Source organism: Melospiza melodia, chromosome 1, assembly GCF_035770615.1.
Source record: "Melospiza melodia melodia isolate bMelMel2 chromosome 1, bMelMel2.pri, whole genome shotgun sequence".
In the NCBI taxonomy this organism is placed as follows: Eukaryota; Metazoa; Chordata; class Aves; order Passeriformes; family Passerellidae; genus Melospiza; species Melospiza melodia.
The window spans coordinates 99,344,825-99,362,026 of NC_086194.1; the positions used below are offsets into that span (position 1 = coordinate 99,344,825).

The 17,202-nt window shown below is 42.3% G+C and overlaps 1 protein-coding gene across 1 annotated transcript in view; it reads right to left on the reverse strand.

The window, feature by feature from the left end:
* Positions 1–2,690: 2,690 nt before the first annotated feature.
* FBXL7 (F-box and leucine rich repeat protein 7) overlaps positions 2,691–17,202 on the reverse strand; it is a 171,627-nt gene continuing 157,115 nt past the window's right edge. The window contains exons 3-4 of the mRNA XM_063162588.1: positions 10,812–11,423; positions 2,691–6,207 (exon numbers count right to left, since the gene is read on the reverse strand). Coding sequence (XP_063018658.1) covers positions 5,471–6,207; positions 10,812–11,423 — 1,349 coding nt within the window. The 3' untranslated portion in view covers positions 2,691–5,470. The remainder of the gene's footprint in view (positions 6,208–10,811; positions 11,424–17,202) is intronic.

Here is a 17,202-nt window from a genome sequence, read left to right on the forward strand (position 1 = left end):
GAGCTTGAGGCTACAGCGTGCAATGTTTCTTTAAAAAACAAAGGAAAATTAATCAATTCTAACCCAAAGAACACAGAAGCTTTAGTGCTAGAAGGAATGGCTAAGATTTCTGTTCTGCATTAAAAGTACCAGAGTAATTTAGAAAAGCCTGGAGGGGTTATTTGCTTTAAAAGATCCCTCCTTCTCATTCCTCTGGTTCTTCCTCCAATGCCTGTTTAGTAACTTTTATATTGGCTTAATATATCTATGGCAAACTGGATTGTTGCACTCATAATATTTTTTAAATTTGCATTAGCAAAGCCTACTTGGAAAAGACTTCTATTGGCTAGTTTAAATCTCAGTTGTGCCCCTGTGATCATCCAGAGGACAAGGGAATAATGACCTGATGTTTCTATCCAGTTTTCACAGAATACAAAGATGGAGGAAAAACCTGCTCTGAATCTGTGCAGCAGGGTGCATGAAAATAAACATCCCTCAGCTATTTCACAGAGAAAATTGATTTAATCTGTTTAATAGCATGCAGTAATGCTGTTCAGTCAAATATGTTTTTGTTAGGCTAAGTTTGAATTCTGATGTCTGCTGCCTGGCAGTAACTTGAACCCATGATTATTATGCCCTTTAACAGTCTGCAAAAATAGCACGAGCCTGGGTTCACACTGGTGGCTGCACCTTGGCAAAGCTGAGCAGCTGGTGCTGCTGAAATGCAGCTCCAAGGAAGAACAGACCTTACAAACAGACTGGCCTTCCTTGTTCTTCTCACCAGGCTATTCACACAAAGGTGTAAAGGCATGAAAAAGACACTGATGCTGACAACCTCTCAAACCTTCATATATTGGTAAAATCTATACACATCTGCTGGTAAAGACTTTCTGGCCTCACAAAAAAAAAAAAATACATATATATAAAGCTAAATATTGGATGCAGTAGATGCAAAATTACGACTTTATTTTTGGTTTCAAACTTGAGGCATCCTCACTGAAACAGTCTGTAAGCATTTCTCAGAGCCTGTGCCAAGGAAGTGTACTGTATTTAAATGAAGTTAAATTAATTTTCTTTATGTTTCTCTTCCTACCCCAAACTTTTTTCTTCACTATTTACTTCCTCTGGCCCAACCCTCCCTGCTCAACCAGTCAAACCCACCTCTCTTAACCCCAGTCCCACTTTCTTTGCTGAAAATCATTCAATCTCTTATCATCTCAGTCCCAGTCCCCCTTGCCCAGGAAATCTACTTCATTCTTCTTGTCCCAGCTCTCAAAACCCCATCTTTCAACCCTGTCCTGACTTTCCAGGCAGTTTCCACATAATTCAGGTAATTTCCTCCTTCACACTGCCAGAGTGATAAACGCCTCTTAGCTTTGCCAAATCTCGGCCTTGCCAGACTACAAGCTCCAAAAGATCTGAGCATGTCCCTTTTCTCCCTGGTTACAGAGTTGGAGATGTTCAAAGACATGTAATGCAGCTAAATTTAGGTAAAACTTACTGGGAGATCAGGAAGACACATCCTTTTCCCAAAGCTGACCTCCTGGCAAGGCTCACGCTTTCACTCTGAAGGCCTTAGAGGAGATGAAGAGCAATGAACCATTTTCAAAGGAAAGGTCACCTGGAGTTTAGCATGAGCAAAATGACATTTCCTCCAGCTTTATTTACAGAACCAGATGAACCATTTCAACTAACATTTTCAAAGCCCAGCATGGGAAGTTTCAGCATGAATAGCTAAACTGACAAAATTACAAAAAACTGAGGGTAGGTTACTTTCCTGGGGAACCCTGGGGGAAGAGGAGCCGTGCACCAACTCTGCCAGAGAACTTTTCCCCTCTAAACTAACACTGGCAGCCGAGGGGCAGCCAGCCTGCAGTCCAAATAATCACTGTGTTTCTTTTTAATAAGAGTTTGGACTTGCTTCAAGCCTAGTGCTAAAATTAGATATTTTACTAGCTTTTTAATTTTTCAGTTCAATGTCCAGGAGTTTTGAGAAACCACATAAACCACTACTGAAGGTTTCCGTCTGGACCACGGCTCTGAGTTCAAGAAATCCAACAGAAGCTGTTTTGCATTTTGCAGGAAGCCAGATGAGCACAGCTCAAAGAGGCAAGTGTTGCACTTCCCATCAGTTTCAAGCTGCTAATATGAAAAATACAGTTCTACTTTTTACAAAAGCCAAGGGAAGGATGAATACCTAGACACAGAGTTTTGGCTATAATCACAGTGCATGGTAGTTTGGATGTGCCTTTTCTAAGAGACCCCTCTCCAGAGGACACAAATGATTCCAAAGACATAAACAACATGCCAGCCTGACGGATGTGATTCATTGCTGCCTTTCTTTGATGAGATCACCATATGCTGTTGCAGAGCAGAAGAAGCCTCGCTGCCTGAGCCTGAATTTTATGGTTCAAGCATCACCTATGTTTTCACTCAGGAAATTTATAGTCTTTGCTAACCCTAAACTAGAAGACACATCAGACACACATTGCAACTTTTCCAGCAAACTCAGCTCCACATGGACTATTTCAGTTTTTTTCCAGTGCAGTTTTTTTCCAGTATTTTCTGGTTCTGTCATTTTGGAAGTAGACACAGGAAAAAGGTTAAAAGTCAAATCAGGCAAGCTGCATCAATAAGTTCAAATTTTCTTGAAATAAGTAGCAGTCTCAGAGTACCAACTCAGATCACGTAAGACTACGTACTTAAAAACATTTGGCTTAGAAAAATTACCTTTATTAACTTTCCACCAGTGCCCCCCAGAGAAGGGTTTCTACAGCATGCAAAAGGCAACACTGCTCCAGTAAGTGCTCTACCCTTTCAGCCATTCCATCTTACTTTTCTCATCAAATATGTTAACATGTCTTTAAACCAATGCAGAGGCCCTTCTGAAATTTTTATACAATTTTAATATTGTTGTTTTTTCCTTTTACTTATACTTCAAGTTTCTGATTATGTTTCAGGGTCAAGAAGAACCACATGAGGAAAATCAAATTTTAAAGACAGAGATAGGCGAGGTCATAATCCGTAATAATTTTTTTTCCTCTTTTAATAGTCATTTACCTACCTGATGGGTTGATATGCTCAATCACTCACCTACTTTTTGAATTTTATAAGTATTTAATCTTTTCTTTTCCACTAGCAGTTAATCATTTAGTGCAAATGATGCTGCATGCTCATCAGTTACCAATATATTGCTTTATTTCTTGGTAGCAAATTAAGGCTTTATAGTGAGATTTGTACAGTACAGGCCAAATTTAAACATTAGAAACTTTAAAAACCATGTAGCACTATTCACTCAATTCAACATAGCCAGAAAAGTAGCTTTTTTTTTTTAATAAACAATTAAATGTTACTAGTGAGGCCTTATATTTCATGAGTGCAAATGGCTCAAAATTCCACCATCCTCAGGGCTCAACATTTAAATTCCTTGAGGCCATTTTTAGATAAAGGATAAACAGAGAGTATAGCTGGCTCAGATAAAATATACTGTATTACTTGCTGGAGAAGAACCTCTTATTTTAGAAATATGGAAAGGAAAACCAAAATGAAATTAACTGTCCAAGGGATGGGATCACCTCATATTAGTCACTGACCAGTAACAGTAGCAATGACAAATTCATTTTCCATGGCCCTCTTTGCCTTCGTATAACTTAGTTTTTAATTCAGAGCTGATGCCATCCTGTATATTAAAAAATTTCCAAAATTGGAGGAACACACATAAATTACAGGAATTTTTGCAGCAGTAGGACAAGTTCCCTCTCCGGGGACATGTCCAAACCATTGCCTTTTTTTTTTTTTTAATTTGAGAGAGCATTGTTATAATTATTTCCTCAGCAGTTATGTGTTTTTCTTGGGCATATTGATTTTCACTTCATAGCACTGATTTTATTAGTGTTGTCTGGAGATGATGGAACTACTGCTTATGAAAACCAGACACAGCGCTTCCCTTCTCATGAGACACTTAGAGTGTTTGAGCTGAACATATGAATTCACCTGTCAGTCAGGCACGGGGGGCCTGCCTGAAAATATCATCACCCTTCACTTGTCTGGCTTTCAGATCTGAGCATTACATGTGAAAATGCAGAGGAACAGCTGCCAGAAAATTGCAAAGAAAGTAACCCTGAATCAACCACACGCTCTGGGGAAGGAGCCAATGAGATGGGGGACTTCCAAAACACTCCTGCTCATGCAAGAGCAAGAGTGACCATGAGAGTACCAGGAGCTCCCAGCGTCACAGGGCAACTCTGCTGTTTAATTCTTTGTTGAACGCAGCTGTTTCTCCAGCCTAAGGAAACACACAGAGCCAAAGTCTCAAAGAATCTAAATCTAATGTGAATAACACTTCAAGCCCCTCTGTCCCCAGGGGTGTTATCTAACATCAGGCTAATGTCTTTGAAGTCTTGAGATCAGCCATCTATCCTTTGAACTGGAAGGCCACAGAAAAGGCTCAGGTTTCCAAGTGTATTAAGGCACATACTAACTTGACCTAAACGCAAGTCCCTGGTTTGCTCAGGGAACACCCAGTGGTGGTGCCGAAGGTACACTGTTGAAAAAGTACAGCAAAGGGACAAAGCCAGACTTCCTGGTGACAGCCATGCAGCACAGCAATTGGGACTGGCCCAAGCAAGCTGCTCCACAATGCCTCAGAGCCTCTCTGCAGTCCTACAGTGCTATCTCAGCTTGTTGCAGAATTACAGCAGCTTCTCAGGCTGGTTTGCTGGCTTTTCCTTTTGCCAGGCCACCAATACCTCATTTGTTCTCCTACACTCATGTGAATACATCACTGCTTATCAGAGCCAGAAGTCCCTATCTGCTACCAGAGGATGGTACTACACAAGCTGGAGAGGACAAATTTAGAAATGAAGGCAAGTAGTGATGATGCACGAGTGACCTGGAGGTGGGCTTCCCAAGAGAACCCATGCATGGGCACAATCTCCAGATTCACTCCACAGAAGTGCTCAGCAATGGCCAGCAGGTCTTACTCTGCTTCAAATGAGTATGTTTAAGGACACTACCCAGTATTTACTGAGGGATTACAATGGATGACTATCAGCCATATTGGAAAAAGGTTGTGGAACACAGACACAATATTGCATAGTCAGCTTCATGAGCACAGCTAGAAATCAGATGTATTTGACACAGCTTAGTAGCATGTCCGAAGGAGAGATTATGTGCTATTTCCTTTGGAGGCAGCTACTGTAGCCTGGGACAAGGTCATGGCTCTTATGGAAATGACACCCCACCGGGGATGCTGAGCACTCACTGCTTTTGCATTAAGGCAACCTCTCCACAGAGGCCCACGGCACCTTAAAAAGTGATCATATAAAAAGCAAACAAAACAGTCTTCTAGAAAACCCCTCACCCATAAGGTAGGAAAAAACCTGACTCCCGTGAGCGACAGAAAAGACAGCATTACTGATTATGGGAGCATGTGTTATTATACATCAGTGTTTTTAATACTGCATTGCAATGACAGGTGTGGGGTGTCCCTTCAGAAGAAAGCGGGGTTGGTGTGCTCTATAATACAGCGCTTGCAATGTCGTTTAACGAATCGCAGAGCATCCACAGAGACTTCGCAGTCCTGCACGTTCAACATCTGCAGGTCAAAACAGTTGGCAGCTACAATCTGCAGACCCTGCCCGGTGATGCTCTCGCAGGATTTCAGGCTCAGGCGCTTCAGGTTGAAGCAGTTGAGGGCTAGAAACTCCAGGCCGGTGTCTGAGACCAGAGGGCACTTGCCGATGTCTAGCGATTTGAGTTTTGTGCAATTTTTGGCGAGGTACTCCACGCCGTGGTCCGTGATGCCCTCGCAGCCCCGCGCGTTGAGGTAGCGCAGCTTGCTGCAGTACTTGGCGATGTATCGGATGCCCACGTCCGTGATGCGGCCGCAGTGAGCGATGCTCAGGTAGCGCAGGCGCGACTCCAGCTTGGCGATCTCGCGCATGCCGAAGTCGCTGACGAAGCGGCAGTCGCTCACGCTCAGTTCCTTGATGGATGTGCAGTAAATCATCAGGTAGCGCAGGCCCTCGTCGGTGATGCGCACGCAGCGGCGCAGGTACAGGTGTGTCAGCTGAGTGCAGTGGGCGGCAATGGTGTGCAGTCCTTCGTCCTCCAGGACGAAGCAGTCTGTCATGTCCAAGTAGCGGATGGAGATTTGCTTCCCGTGCAAGGGAGACAGCTTGATGGAGGCCTCGCGGGTCAGACTGATGCACGTTACTTTGGAGCAGCCTAGGTGGAAAAACACAGCGAGTTTAAGCAAGCAGTAAAAACAAAGCACACAGCAGGACCAGAAAGGCGGGTGTGGAGTGGTTTGCTAGATTTGATGAAGGTATCCTCACGTTGCAAGAGTGGAATCACCCTGACTGACTGCTCTGATTTGCTGGGCTGAGTCCCCACACCAGAGGAAACAATAAATTCCACGGGAGACAGTGAAATTACTTTGAGATTGGGAGCCCTGGAAAGCAATAGACTGATTTTGTCCATATCCCACATGTGAAATGGTGCTCCTGGGTCTATCTGGGGACAGCCTATGATCTGTTACTGCAATATGAACCCAGTGACAGCTAGAGAAAAGGATACTACGTGACAACCAATGCAGTTTTTCGATCAGTCTCGTTGCTGGCTGGCTGAATTTGCAAACCAACATCAGAGGCTCTTTCGCCATCCAAACTCATTATGGAAAACACAACCCCGCTCCCTTTCCCCTCCTCCCCTGCCCCAAGCATTTGGAGAACAGATGTGAATCCAGCCCCAAGCCTGCAATGTGGGAAGGATGCAAACTGTGGCCCAACTGTGTGCTTGCAGAAGGGTGGAGATTTGGATAACCTAAGGAGAATGGAGAGAACTGGTGGAAACCAACAGACTAATAAGGGCATGCGAGGACACGGACAGACAAAGAAAAGGATTGTGTCCAATGAGAAAGTCTGGCCATGAATGGAGGTAACTAGACTGGAGGAGAAACACCAGACCTTGCAAGGAAAGACAAAGAACTAGATTAAAGGGAAAAATACAGACTTTCCCCCTTTTTAATCTCAACTCATTGCATAGTGGAGAGTGAAAGCTTTTTTTGGAAAGTGTGGTTTCTGCTGCAGTGCAAACTGGCAGTCTTAGGCTTCTCAGGGAAATTCTTAAACTGTGCCAAGTTCAGCTGGGCACTTTGCATTAGCATAGCTAGAAACAGCTGCAAGAAATGAGAGTCTACCCATTAGTGATTAAGGCCCAACAGTTTTAGCCATAAATGGCTACTCAGAGAATTTCTGCAGGTTATGCTCAAAGAGTTCCCCCAGGTAGAAATAAAAAGACCTTTTCTGTATTGCTGGAACACTGGCCAAGCAGTATGAAGTGACTCATAAAAAGCGATGACCTTAGAGCTCCATGTATCAGAAACTCTGCAAAATACTGTAGTGTGGAATTAAAGAGCATGATGATGTCGGGAGACTGCCTCTAAAACTTACATGACCCAAAGCTGTACCACTTGCTATTAGGGGTTGTCATTCAGAGACTTAGTGGAAGGTATGAATATGCTTCAGTTCTTAAAAGCAAAAAGGAAAAATATCACTTGAGATGGCAGTGTGGACTCACACAAATGTTGTAAGAAGTGTGGGATATGGACTTGAAACACTTTGCCACCTGCAACTAGATTTCTACATTCATCATTTAAATTTATGCTGGATCTTTAATTTGGATTTCAAATTCACTTGAAGAGAGGCAAAGTTTACCTTAGGCCTCACACAATTAAATGGGCAAATTGCCCACAGATCATGCAGAAGAAAGACCTTGAAGTAAAACACTCTGTTCAACAAACATCTTAAAACTGAATGCTATTTTCTCTTCAGACTGTTTTGGATCGGTCTATGCTCTGGAGCAATCTCTGGAAATACTTTTGCCTTCAGGTAAGTACTATATACACACTCAGTAACACAAAGGATTTTTTTAAAGGGAAGCAGAACAATACTAATGGTGTAAAAAATTCACCTCTAGTATATTCTTTGAAGTAGGTGATACAAAATGGATGAAAGGAGTTTCACAGTAGAAGCTGGCACCTAGGCAGAGCTCTGCTGCACCTGATGTAGCTGCTGCTGTTGCATTTGGCTGAGGAGGTTGCTGGATTAAGGAGTCAGTCTGGATATTTTATATTCTGACCAGAATTCAAATTTAAATCCAGCTTAATGAGAATGATGCATCCACGAGGCCAAGGAGAACATTCTGTCTGCTGAGAGTCCAAGAAGGTTTAATGACCATAATTAGAAAGTGAACGGGTCAGAAGTCTCTCAGCAGGGCTGGAGTCGCATACACCAGTTGTGTGATCACGGTTTTGTCAAGCTCAGCACTGCCATGTCTAGTTACTTTGGCTACAGTGTAAAACATTTCATGGGAAGGATATTCAAAACAGTTTCACCAGAAAAACGAGTCCATGCCGATACAGAACTGACTGATTTTTAGGCAAAATGACAGGTTCCTGGGTCTGCAACAATTTTTCTGGCCTAAATAACACCAAGTGTAAAAATAAAGCTCTTGTGACAGGATTTTCCATAAAGTATGATTTTCCATAAAGTATGATTTCTAAAAGGGTGGAGAAACGTCCAAACAGACAGGAAAAACATATTGGCTAGAGTGTTAGATAATAACTTGCAGTCAAGCTCAACCAACTTCTAGCAATATCTCAGACCTGCCCACAAGGCGGATGCTGACAGTGACAGAACTTACATTGTGGAAAGCCCCTAAAGTTAATACAAACATCTGGTTTTGACATTAAAGAGTTTGGTAAGTTTTTGCTGCCAAGTAGCCATCCAAAGGGAAAAAGGATTCAACTAGATGTACAACTGTGAACTGGGATTTAATTAACTAGCAGCTAGCATCACCCCCCAACACACACTCCAACGTCCTCTTGCTCAGTATGGAACCAAACCAGTGAAACACTTCAGTCCTGACAATTCCTTGAGCATGTAGGCACAAGCCTTGTCCTAGTAACTACAGAGAGAAGAACAGGAAAATGGAATCCTCTTTCCCAAACGTCCTCCAAAATTACCCACATTAGAATGAAAAAAAGTGAACTCAAAACAAGAGCTTGGAGACTGATTATCCTCAAATCACATGGTACATGAAGCAAAAGCCATATCCAAAACCCAACATCCCGACTTCTGAGCATGTTCAAAAGTAGGATTTCTCCCTCACATGCTCCAAATGGAAAGAACAACTTAGGAGAAAAAGAAATTAAAATTACTTTCCTATCTCATTGATGAGACAAAATTTAAGGGAGAAAGGAATTTTATTTGACCCCTGCACACTTTATACCAAACTGATGAGCTCTTAGGGACAGACTCTGCCTTCTGGGTCTGAGAGGAAGACAGTTGGGAAAGCCACAAATGAAGACAGACCCCAAAAGAACCTATTTCAAGGCCTGGTATAATCTTTTTCTTTTCCCTGCCTTTGAAAAAGTCACCTTTGTTCTATAGCACATCCATAAATAAGAGCTCTGGACCAAAAGCATTTTCAACCACCTACAAGCCCCGAGGTACACTCAGGCTGTGAGTTCCAAAGCTCTAAGTCTAAATCACGCAGGTACATACATTTTTTTCCTGGCACTAGAGATGCTTCAGCCTGGATGTGTGATTAGCAATCCAGAACTAATGTCAGTGTGTACCAACAAGTAATTCATACACAAGGTCACTGTGAATAAACACCTGTGGAGTGCCATAGATTCCTTATTGCCTTGTGGTTTCAGAAAGCAATCACAAAAAGGGCATAATTCTGATTTATTGATATTTGTTTTGATGCCTTCCATGACATTCTCCCATCCTAAGAATGCGGTGAGAGAGTTGGGTAAATCAGCTTAAAAAAAAAATAAAAAGGCAGAGGAAAGAATGCAAATCAGTGTATACCAGATAGGCAGCCCTGGAAAAAGCATCTGGTACCAATGATTCAATGGCATCACTTTCTATCCCCTGTTGTTTAATCCTCTGTCTTCATCTTTCTTGTTGCCACTGGTACCTCTGCAATGGCAAACCTGGTTTGGCTGATTTATGATGGCATTAGACTGATAACAGATGAGATCACAATGTTGAGCAGCAAATTTACTTCAGTGCTCTGCTTGGCTGCATCCTTTCCATTAAGCGCCAACCTATTTGCAGAGAAGAAATTCTGTGCAGCTGACCTTGGGAAAAAACATCTTGTTTCCCCAGAGCAGGCTTGAAGAAAATTGTCTAAAACATTTCTGCTGATCTAAACATCTGCAAGGGCAGCTTTACAAAAAAAAAAAAAAAAAAATAAAGGAAGAAAAGAGGAAAAAAGCTCAAGCTGGATCAAGCTGGCTAAGTCTTGTTAAAATAGCAATGGAAACAAGAGGACCTTGAAGCTAGGGATGACAACAGATATTAATACCCAGAAAAAAAGCCTAGCACTTTTTCTGAGCTCCTCCTCAAGTCACTTACCAGATTACAGATGTATTCATTATCTATATACAATCTACATATACATGTGTGTGAAAAAGATAAAACAAATTTTGCTGAAGTGACTAGGCTTCACCACATGACGTAGCTCTGACTGCAGTGTGGGCCCTTCTATGGGTGCTTTGTGTCCATAGAAATCTGTAAGAACTCCTTGTGCCATTTGAACAGGCCATCTCTGCTAGCTCACTTCCTTTGGAAGAGGCCTGGCCACTCCAGAGGTGTTGCTGGCATTAGGGGCACTGAGATTTTAGTGGTGCCTGTCTCACAGGCGCTCTGTTAGGAGACAGGCATTCCTACTTTGAAAGACAACACAGAAAGGATAAGCGTGCAGTTATGGAATTTGACAAACATCAAAAGCACCTGTATTGGAACATTCCCTGTTACCTGACACATCCAGGTGTTCCAGGTTTGGGCACAGTGACACGACATCGAAGACCGCCTCATTGGAGATGTTGTAGCAGCCAGACACCTCCAGCCTCCGCAGTTCAGGGCAGCACTGGGCAATGGTGTAGAGTCCTCTGTCTGTGAGCCGCCTGCAGCCACTAACAATTACCGTCTCCAACATGAGACAGACGTTGGGGGTATCCTGACAAAGCCTCCGCGTCAGCACTTTGAGAGCCCTGTCCACGTTGATTGTCTCGCCGGTGAGGCGAATTGTCCTCCAGAGCCGCGGGTCCCAGGCCAGGTTGTACCAGCGGCGGCACACGCGGGCGCAGCGGCACAGCTGGTTGGTGGGCAGGAAGGAGAAGATCTGGATCATGGCGTGGTCGGGCAGCCGGTCTATGTTGGCCTGCTCCTTCTGGTGCTTGGATGCCAGCCGGATGAGAGGATGGGTGAGACGGGTGGGAGGCGGCGAGTGGACCATGGCAACGGTTTCCCCAGTGACTGAGGACGAGGACGTCGACGAACCTCTGCCATTTTGGAAGCCAGGGGAATTCGGTGGAAATATTAATGCTGGACTGGGTGTGCTGAGCGTTCGCATGCTCAGGTCAGAATCTGGAAGATAAAACACACAATTCCAATGAGCTCTCTGCACAGCACAGCACCCTCCTAGCCTAGTTGCTAATGGAGAACAATGGACTTTGGGGTTTGTTGGGGGTTAAGCAGTCACTTCTACGAGTCAGAGTGAGAAAACATTTAAAAAGCCATGTGAGCAAAGGAGATGATGAAGCTCTGAGTCCTGAAAAGGAGACAGCAGTGGAAGAATTTTTTAAAATCCAAGGATTTTTATTCTTTATACTCTTAATTAAACACTGAATTGAATTATTATGTTTGAGTCACAGGCTTTTTTTTTTTGGCAGAAAGTAACTGTCCATAACCTTGACACAGCTGTGAACTCTTAGGGGCAGAGAATGCTGTGGTCCCTCATCTCTAAGCTCCTTCAGCCATTCAGCAGGAGGCCAAAAAAGAGCTCACAAGGCAAATACTGCTTCTTTCACCAGATCTGGGCAGATGGGAAAAGCTCAACTCCATACACTTATTTTCAATGTGTCATCAGAAAAGTTAATTTCTCTAATTCAGTCATGCAAACTGAAACTCAGTTCACCCAAGAACCCAGAATAGTTCTTCATGTGACGCAGAAAACACTCCTTTCCAATGGACTAAAGCAAACTTTTTGGGAGAAAAAAAAAAAGCCCAGAAAAGTAACTCATGAAGAAACAGCATGCCTGGAAACTTGTTGGAGAATTGTTATACAATATTTACACACTTACTGCTAGGGCTATTTGTCACATTGGAAGCAGTCAACTCAACTCCCCAAAACAATTTGCTACTTCTTTACCTTCTTTGGTTCATTTTAGTTGTCAAAATCAGGCACAAAATTTGAGGTTTTTTGCTACTAAAGAAAGGTTACTTTTGCTGTAAGGTTATTTAAACTGTTTTTCCTGTGTGCTGACATCGCCTACAAGTAATTTCCACTCCTGCTCCCAGTTTCTCCAAGCAACCCAAGTAAAAGACTGGAAGACAACTAAGATATAACTTTGATAGTCAAGCAAATGCCATGGGCAATACATTCAGAGACTCTGAGGATATTTTAGCAGTATGCTACACAAATACAAGCAGTGTATGAGAGATGCACGCTGCTGCTGAGCACACTCCCTCCACCTCAGTATGATCTCAACAGAAACTTTTCCAAAGGAAAGCACCACCCAGAAATGAATACAGTAACCACAATTTAGGGACCAGCAGAATAACAATTTTCACACATACAATGTTTTTAGAGGACCAAGCTTTTCTCCACATCACATCTCCTGCCACATCTCCACATCAATGTTCAGGCCTTTCAGGGAAGTGTACAAAGACAGCCCCTTAAGTAACACTGACTCTGCAGCTGTGTGACTGTGAAAGCACAGATAAGCCTAATCAAGATACAGCCAGAAATGCATTCAACAAACATGTCCACACCTGGATTTGGGCAGGGTTTTTAAATTAAGTACATTTTTGGTGAATTTGATTGTTACACATAAACTTCCCCATGAAGCTTTTACTTAGCCCAGCACAGGCCTCCTCTGATCTCTCTACAGCAACAGCAACCACAGGCCTGTATTTCCACAGTGAGTCTGCAAGGGAAAGAGGCACAAACACTTAGCTGAGGAATCCAAGACACAAAGTCCAATGGCTTGCTCATGATCACCTAATTGAGTTGCAGAGACATCAAAATCATCTTCTCACACTGTGGAGGAAAAACCTGTACTGCCCAGCTCCTTCCCTCCTCCTCTTATGCATTCTTGTTTTACTTAGAAATTCACTGTTTCAGCAAATGAAAGGAAAGAACATTTTCCCCAAGGCTTCTGAGTCTGTGCTATGGCTATGTGGTCCTAACACAGGGATTTGTGTAATTTTGAGCAAGAACAGTATCTTCATGCTGAGTGGGTTTTGCAGACACCCTGCTCCCTCTGAGACCTCCTAATACCCCCTGGCAACTTTTGCAAATAATTGCATCGGAGAGTGCTATTTGGTAAGCATCTGGTATATGCTGGTATTTTAAAAATGAGATTTACAGCTGGAGAGAAAAATCCAACCAGCAGCAGCCAGGCTCCTGGAGACAAGCACTGACTCCACAGGCCTCTTAGGCAACAGGCCCTGAGATTAATTTTTGCAAGGACTTACCATATGTTTGACCTCGCTCACATTATCACCAAAACCAGTGACAGCGCCTGAAGCTAAACATGTGCAGAATATGTGGCAAAGCCTCTACTTTTTGCTCCTTTTTTGAAATTTTAATACAAGAATGTTTCTAATATAAAAGAATATACACTTTTTTTCCCAAGTGCTGGATGTATCTTCTACTGTTACATGTATTTGATATTGTCAATTCCTCTCATTTTACTTTTTCATTTGCTTTGGGCCTTTTCCTTGGTTAACTGTTGGTTGCTTGTTTTACACAAACCAGAACAAAAAGGAAAACAAAATTATATAAATAAAAAACCACAGAAGAAACACTTATTTCTATTCCACAAAACAGAACTAAAATCAAAAGCAAAAAGTTCCAATTATTTACATCTGCTTTAAACAATTTTTAGTCCTCTGGGAATGAGTGCCTTCTGTAAGACACAGCATATTTGGAAAATGTACATTTTTAGTCAGTTATCACTAAAAACACCCTAAAATTTCTGTAGGGTCTTCATTAGTTCTGCAGTCTTCATTAGTTTCCATTCCTACTTAAGCTTAAAAAAGCTTTTCATAGACCACGATTCTCCCCCCTTCCCCTGGTGAGCAATGCTCCAAGCTAATACGGCTAATCTCCACTGCTTTTGGATCAGAAGTGGCATTCCTTCATCACTCCTGGGCACTGTGAATAATCAATACTTAGACATTCTGGGTGTGTAATGAATTACTAATATGTGGTTTTTAACTTAGACTTTCAGCTAAAAAAGGCCTGACCTTCTGTTTTATGTGTATGCTCCGTGCTTTGTGCTCTCTTAATTCTCTCATTAGTATAGCAGTTCCAGATGTGCATCCTGTATTTCCTTTCCCTTCAGTCCAGAAGGTGCATCATGTAAAACTTGCTCCCTCCATCCTCGGGGCACAGAGGGACAGACAGACACGTACACATGCACCCTGTCTCCCCATCAGAAAGTATTATGGAAAAAGTCCGTAGTGGTGTCAATGTGTTTAAAAAAGGGAGTTGTGAGCACATTACTGCTCTGCTGAGCCCATAATGCAGTATGCTCTCAGACAGGAATTTTGCTGGTAGCTCAGCTGAGCTCCACACAGAGGTATTCCTGCTTACTGTTCTCTGTACACCCCTAAGGGGAAACAAAAATTAAAAAAAAAAAATAGCAGGTGAGTCCAGCAGCCTTACTGCCAGGAAAAACTTGGAAAGCTTTTTGCTAGCATTTAAAACTTCAGCAAAACACTTGGTCTACTGTACATTTTCCAGGCTTTTCTAATGTTGTTGGGAGGGGCTTCCTGTAGCACTATCTCAACTCTAGGAGTTTCCTTAGAATTTTGTTCTTCACCATTTACTGAGTGCTTGCCAACAGGCTGTGGCAGTCTGAGAAAGAGCAAAGTAATGACCATGTAACATTATTAAACACAACCCTGCATGTAGAAATGAAGTTACTGAATAAAGTTCTCAATACACATCTTTATACACACACATGCCCTATACAAGCATTACTCTTGTAAACTCAATTGTTTACAAGCCTGAAATGCGACTTTAATTTTGGTGATCTTAGAAAGTAAAAGCAAATTAGAAAGCAGCCTTGCACTTCCTTCCCTACAATCTCTCTTGCCCCTTTGCCTCCAATCTTCTGTGCAAGATACCTTTTATTAAAGCTTTGATCAAGCTCTGATAGTTGTTTGTTGATGCAAGACAAAATTTCTGAACAATCTTTAAAGAAATCTCAAAAGATTCATTCCAGAAACAGAACCATAAAAGCTGACACAGAGGGAGAAAATGCTCTAGAGGGAGTTTTCTTATTCCACTAGGAATCTGGTTTATTTCAAAGGATTTTTTCTCCCCAGTTTGTTTCCCAATTAATAGATACATATGTGAACAAAAAACCCTTTAAATATATAAGAATTAAGCCAAGATCTAACCTCCATTCCTTCTGGCATTGACAATAATATGCAGTCTGATTTCAGAACCAGAGAGAGAAAACAGTGTTGTATTTCCATTACTCCAGCAACACACACTAACACTGATGTCCAGATCCCAGCATGGCCTTTTTAAGATTGAACCATTTTCCAGCTTAAGGCATGACTCCATTCATTCACACCTTCCACTATGGTATGGTGAATGAGTCTCTTTTGAAATGAATACTATGCTGAGTTCTTCAAGCTAACAAAATTAAAATGAAAATTTTGCAAATACCAATCAAACTTGAGATTCTTATCTGACAACTGAAAAAGGTCCTCTGTGTTGATCTCCTGTCACCACTGATGTTTTTAGCAAAACTAAGGCAAGAAATAAACAAAACTGTGTTCAAGCTCTGAAAAAGTCAATACAGCTGAGAAGAATAAAAAGCAATTGTCATTTTTGTAAGCATTAGCTGCAGAGTAATGTGCACAAGAAGCATTTACACAGCATGCCAAAACCTCACTGACTTAGCATCTCTTCAATAAGTGTTGTGTAGATATTACATAGTTTATTAAGTGCAATGTGGGTATAGACTTCACATTTTTACCACAATACCATCAACCTCAGGCATGCCAAGTAAGTACTCCTTTTACAGAGACTGGGGAAAATGGGAAATTGATGGCTGTAGCAGCTATAATTAGTGGTGCAAAGGGGAACAGAGGCTTCTACAGGGGATACAATGTGGGCTGATTCAAGGAGAGACTTGTGAATTTGACAGACAGATTTCAAATATGGCTCTGTGCCCTTGGATTAGAGTAGGAAAAGGAGTTAGCTAGGAGAGCAGGCTACAACCCAGCCATTTTCCTTCCAAAGCCCTGGGTATGGACAAAGTTCCAGAAAAAGTGCTACCTACAAAAAAAATAAAGAGCATCTTCCACATTGCAAACATCCTCAGGCATTTTTTCTCAGGATAAGTTACCCTACTGACCTTGGTTCCTCCCAATCCCAGGAGGCTGGGAGGAACTGGAGACTCTGAGATAGCAAAGAGGCAGCTGGAACAAAACTCACATGCAAACTTGTGTGGGGCTGCAGCAGTCAAGAGTGCCAGAAGGAAAGGGTTGCCCAGTGGAGATAGCCACATGATTTTGCAGCCTTTTACAATGAAGAAGATGCAGAATGAGTTGGATGAGCTCTCTCATCTCTCTCCAAGAACACTAAGCACACCTGAACCATCCCTGATGTGCATGTCTGCCCTGTTTTTAACTGCTCGGGGCAGCTATTACTCAGCTCACTGAGGTGCCTGTTCCAGTGGTGTCACTGTACCAAGTTTCCAAGTTTTTCCTCTTATTTGGCTCGTATAAGAAACTGTTTCTTGCCCCTTTCCTTGTGCTTGTGAAGAATGAGAGGTCTTCTCTCCCCCTGTAAGGATTTCTTACATGCATTTGCCTTTCTTTTTATTAGTCATGTTACTAACATTCCCAGTTTCCTCTATCTTTTCCATTTGCTCCTATCTGTGTGTTTTTCTCTTGAAGCACAATGCTCTGAACTAAGCACCATGCACACCCAACCTCACCAGCAGTGGCAAAAGTGGAGCCTTTTGCACCCATATTCCATGGAAAGCACATTTCCAACCTTCCAGATTTCAACAGTCCCAAAAGGCTCATGTATTTTCACTATTGGACTCAAGATATTGCTGGGATTCCCATGTGACATACAGCACCTAGATATTTATTTTCCACACCTGTGTTTATA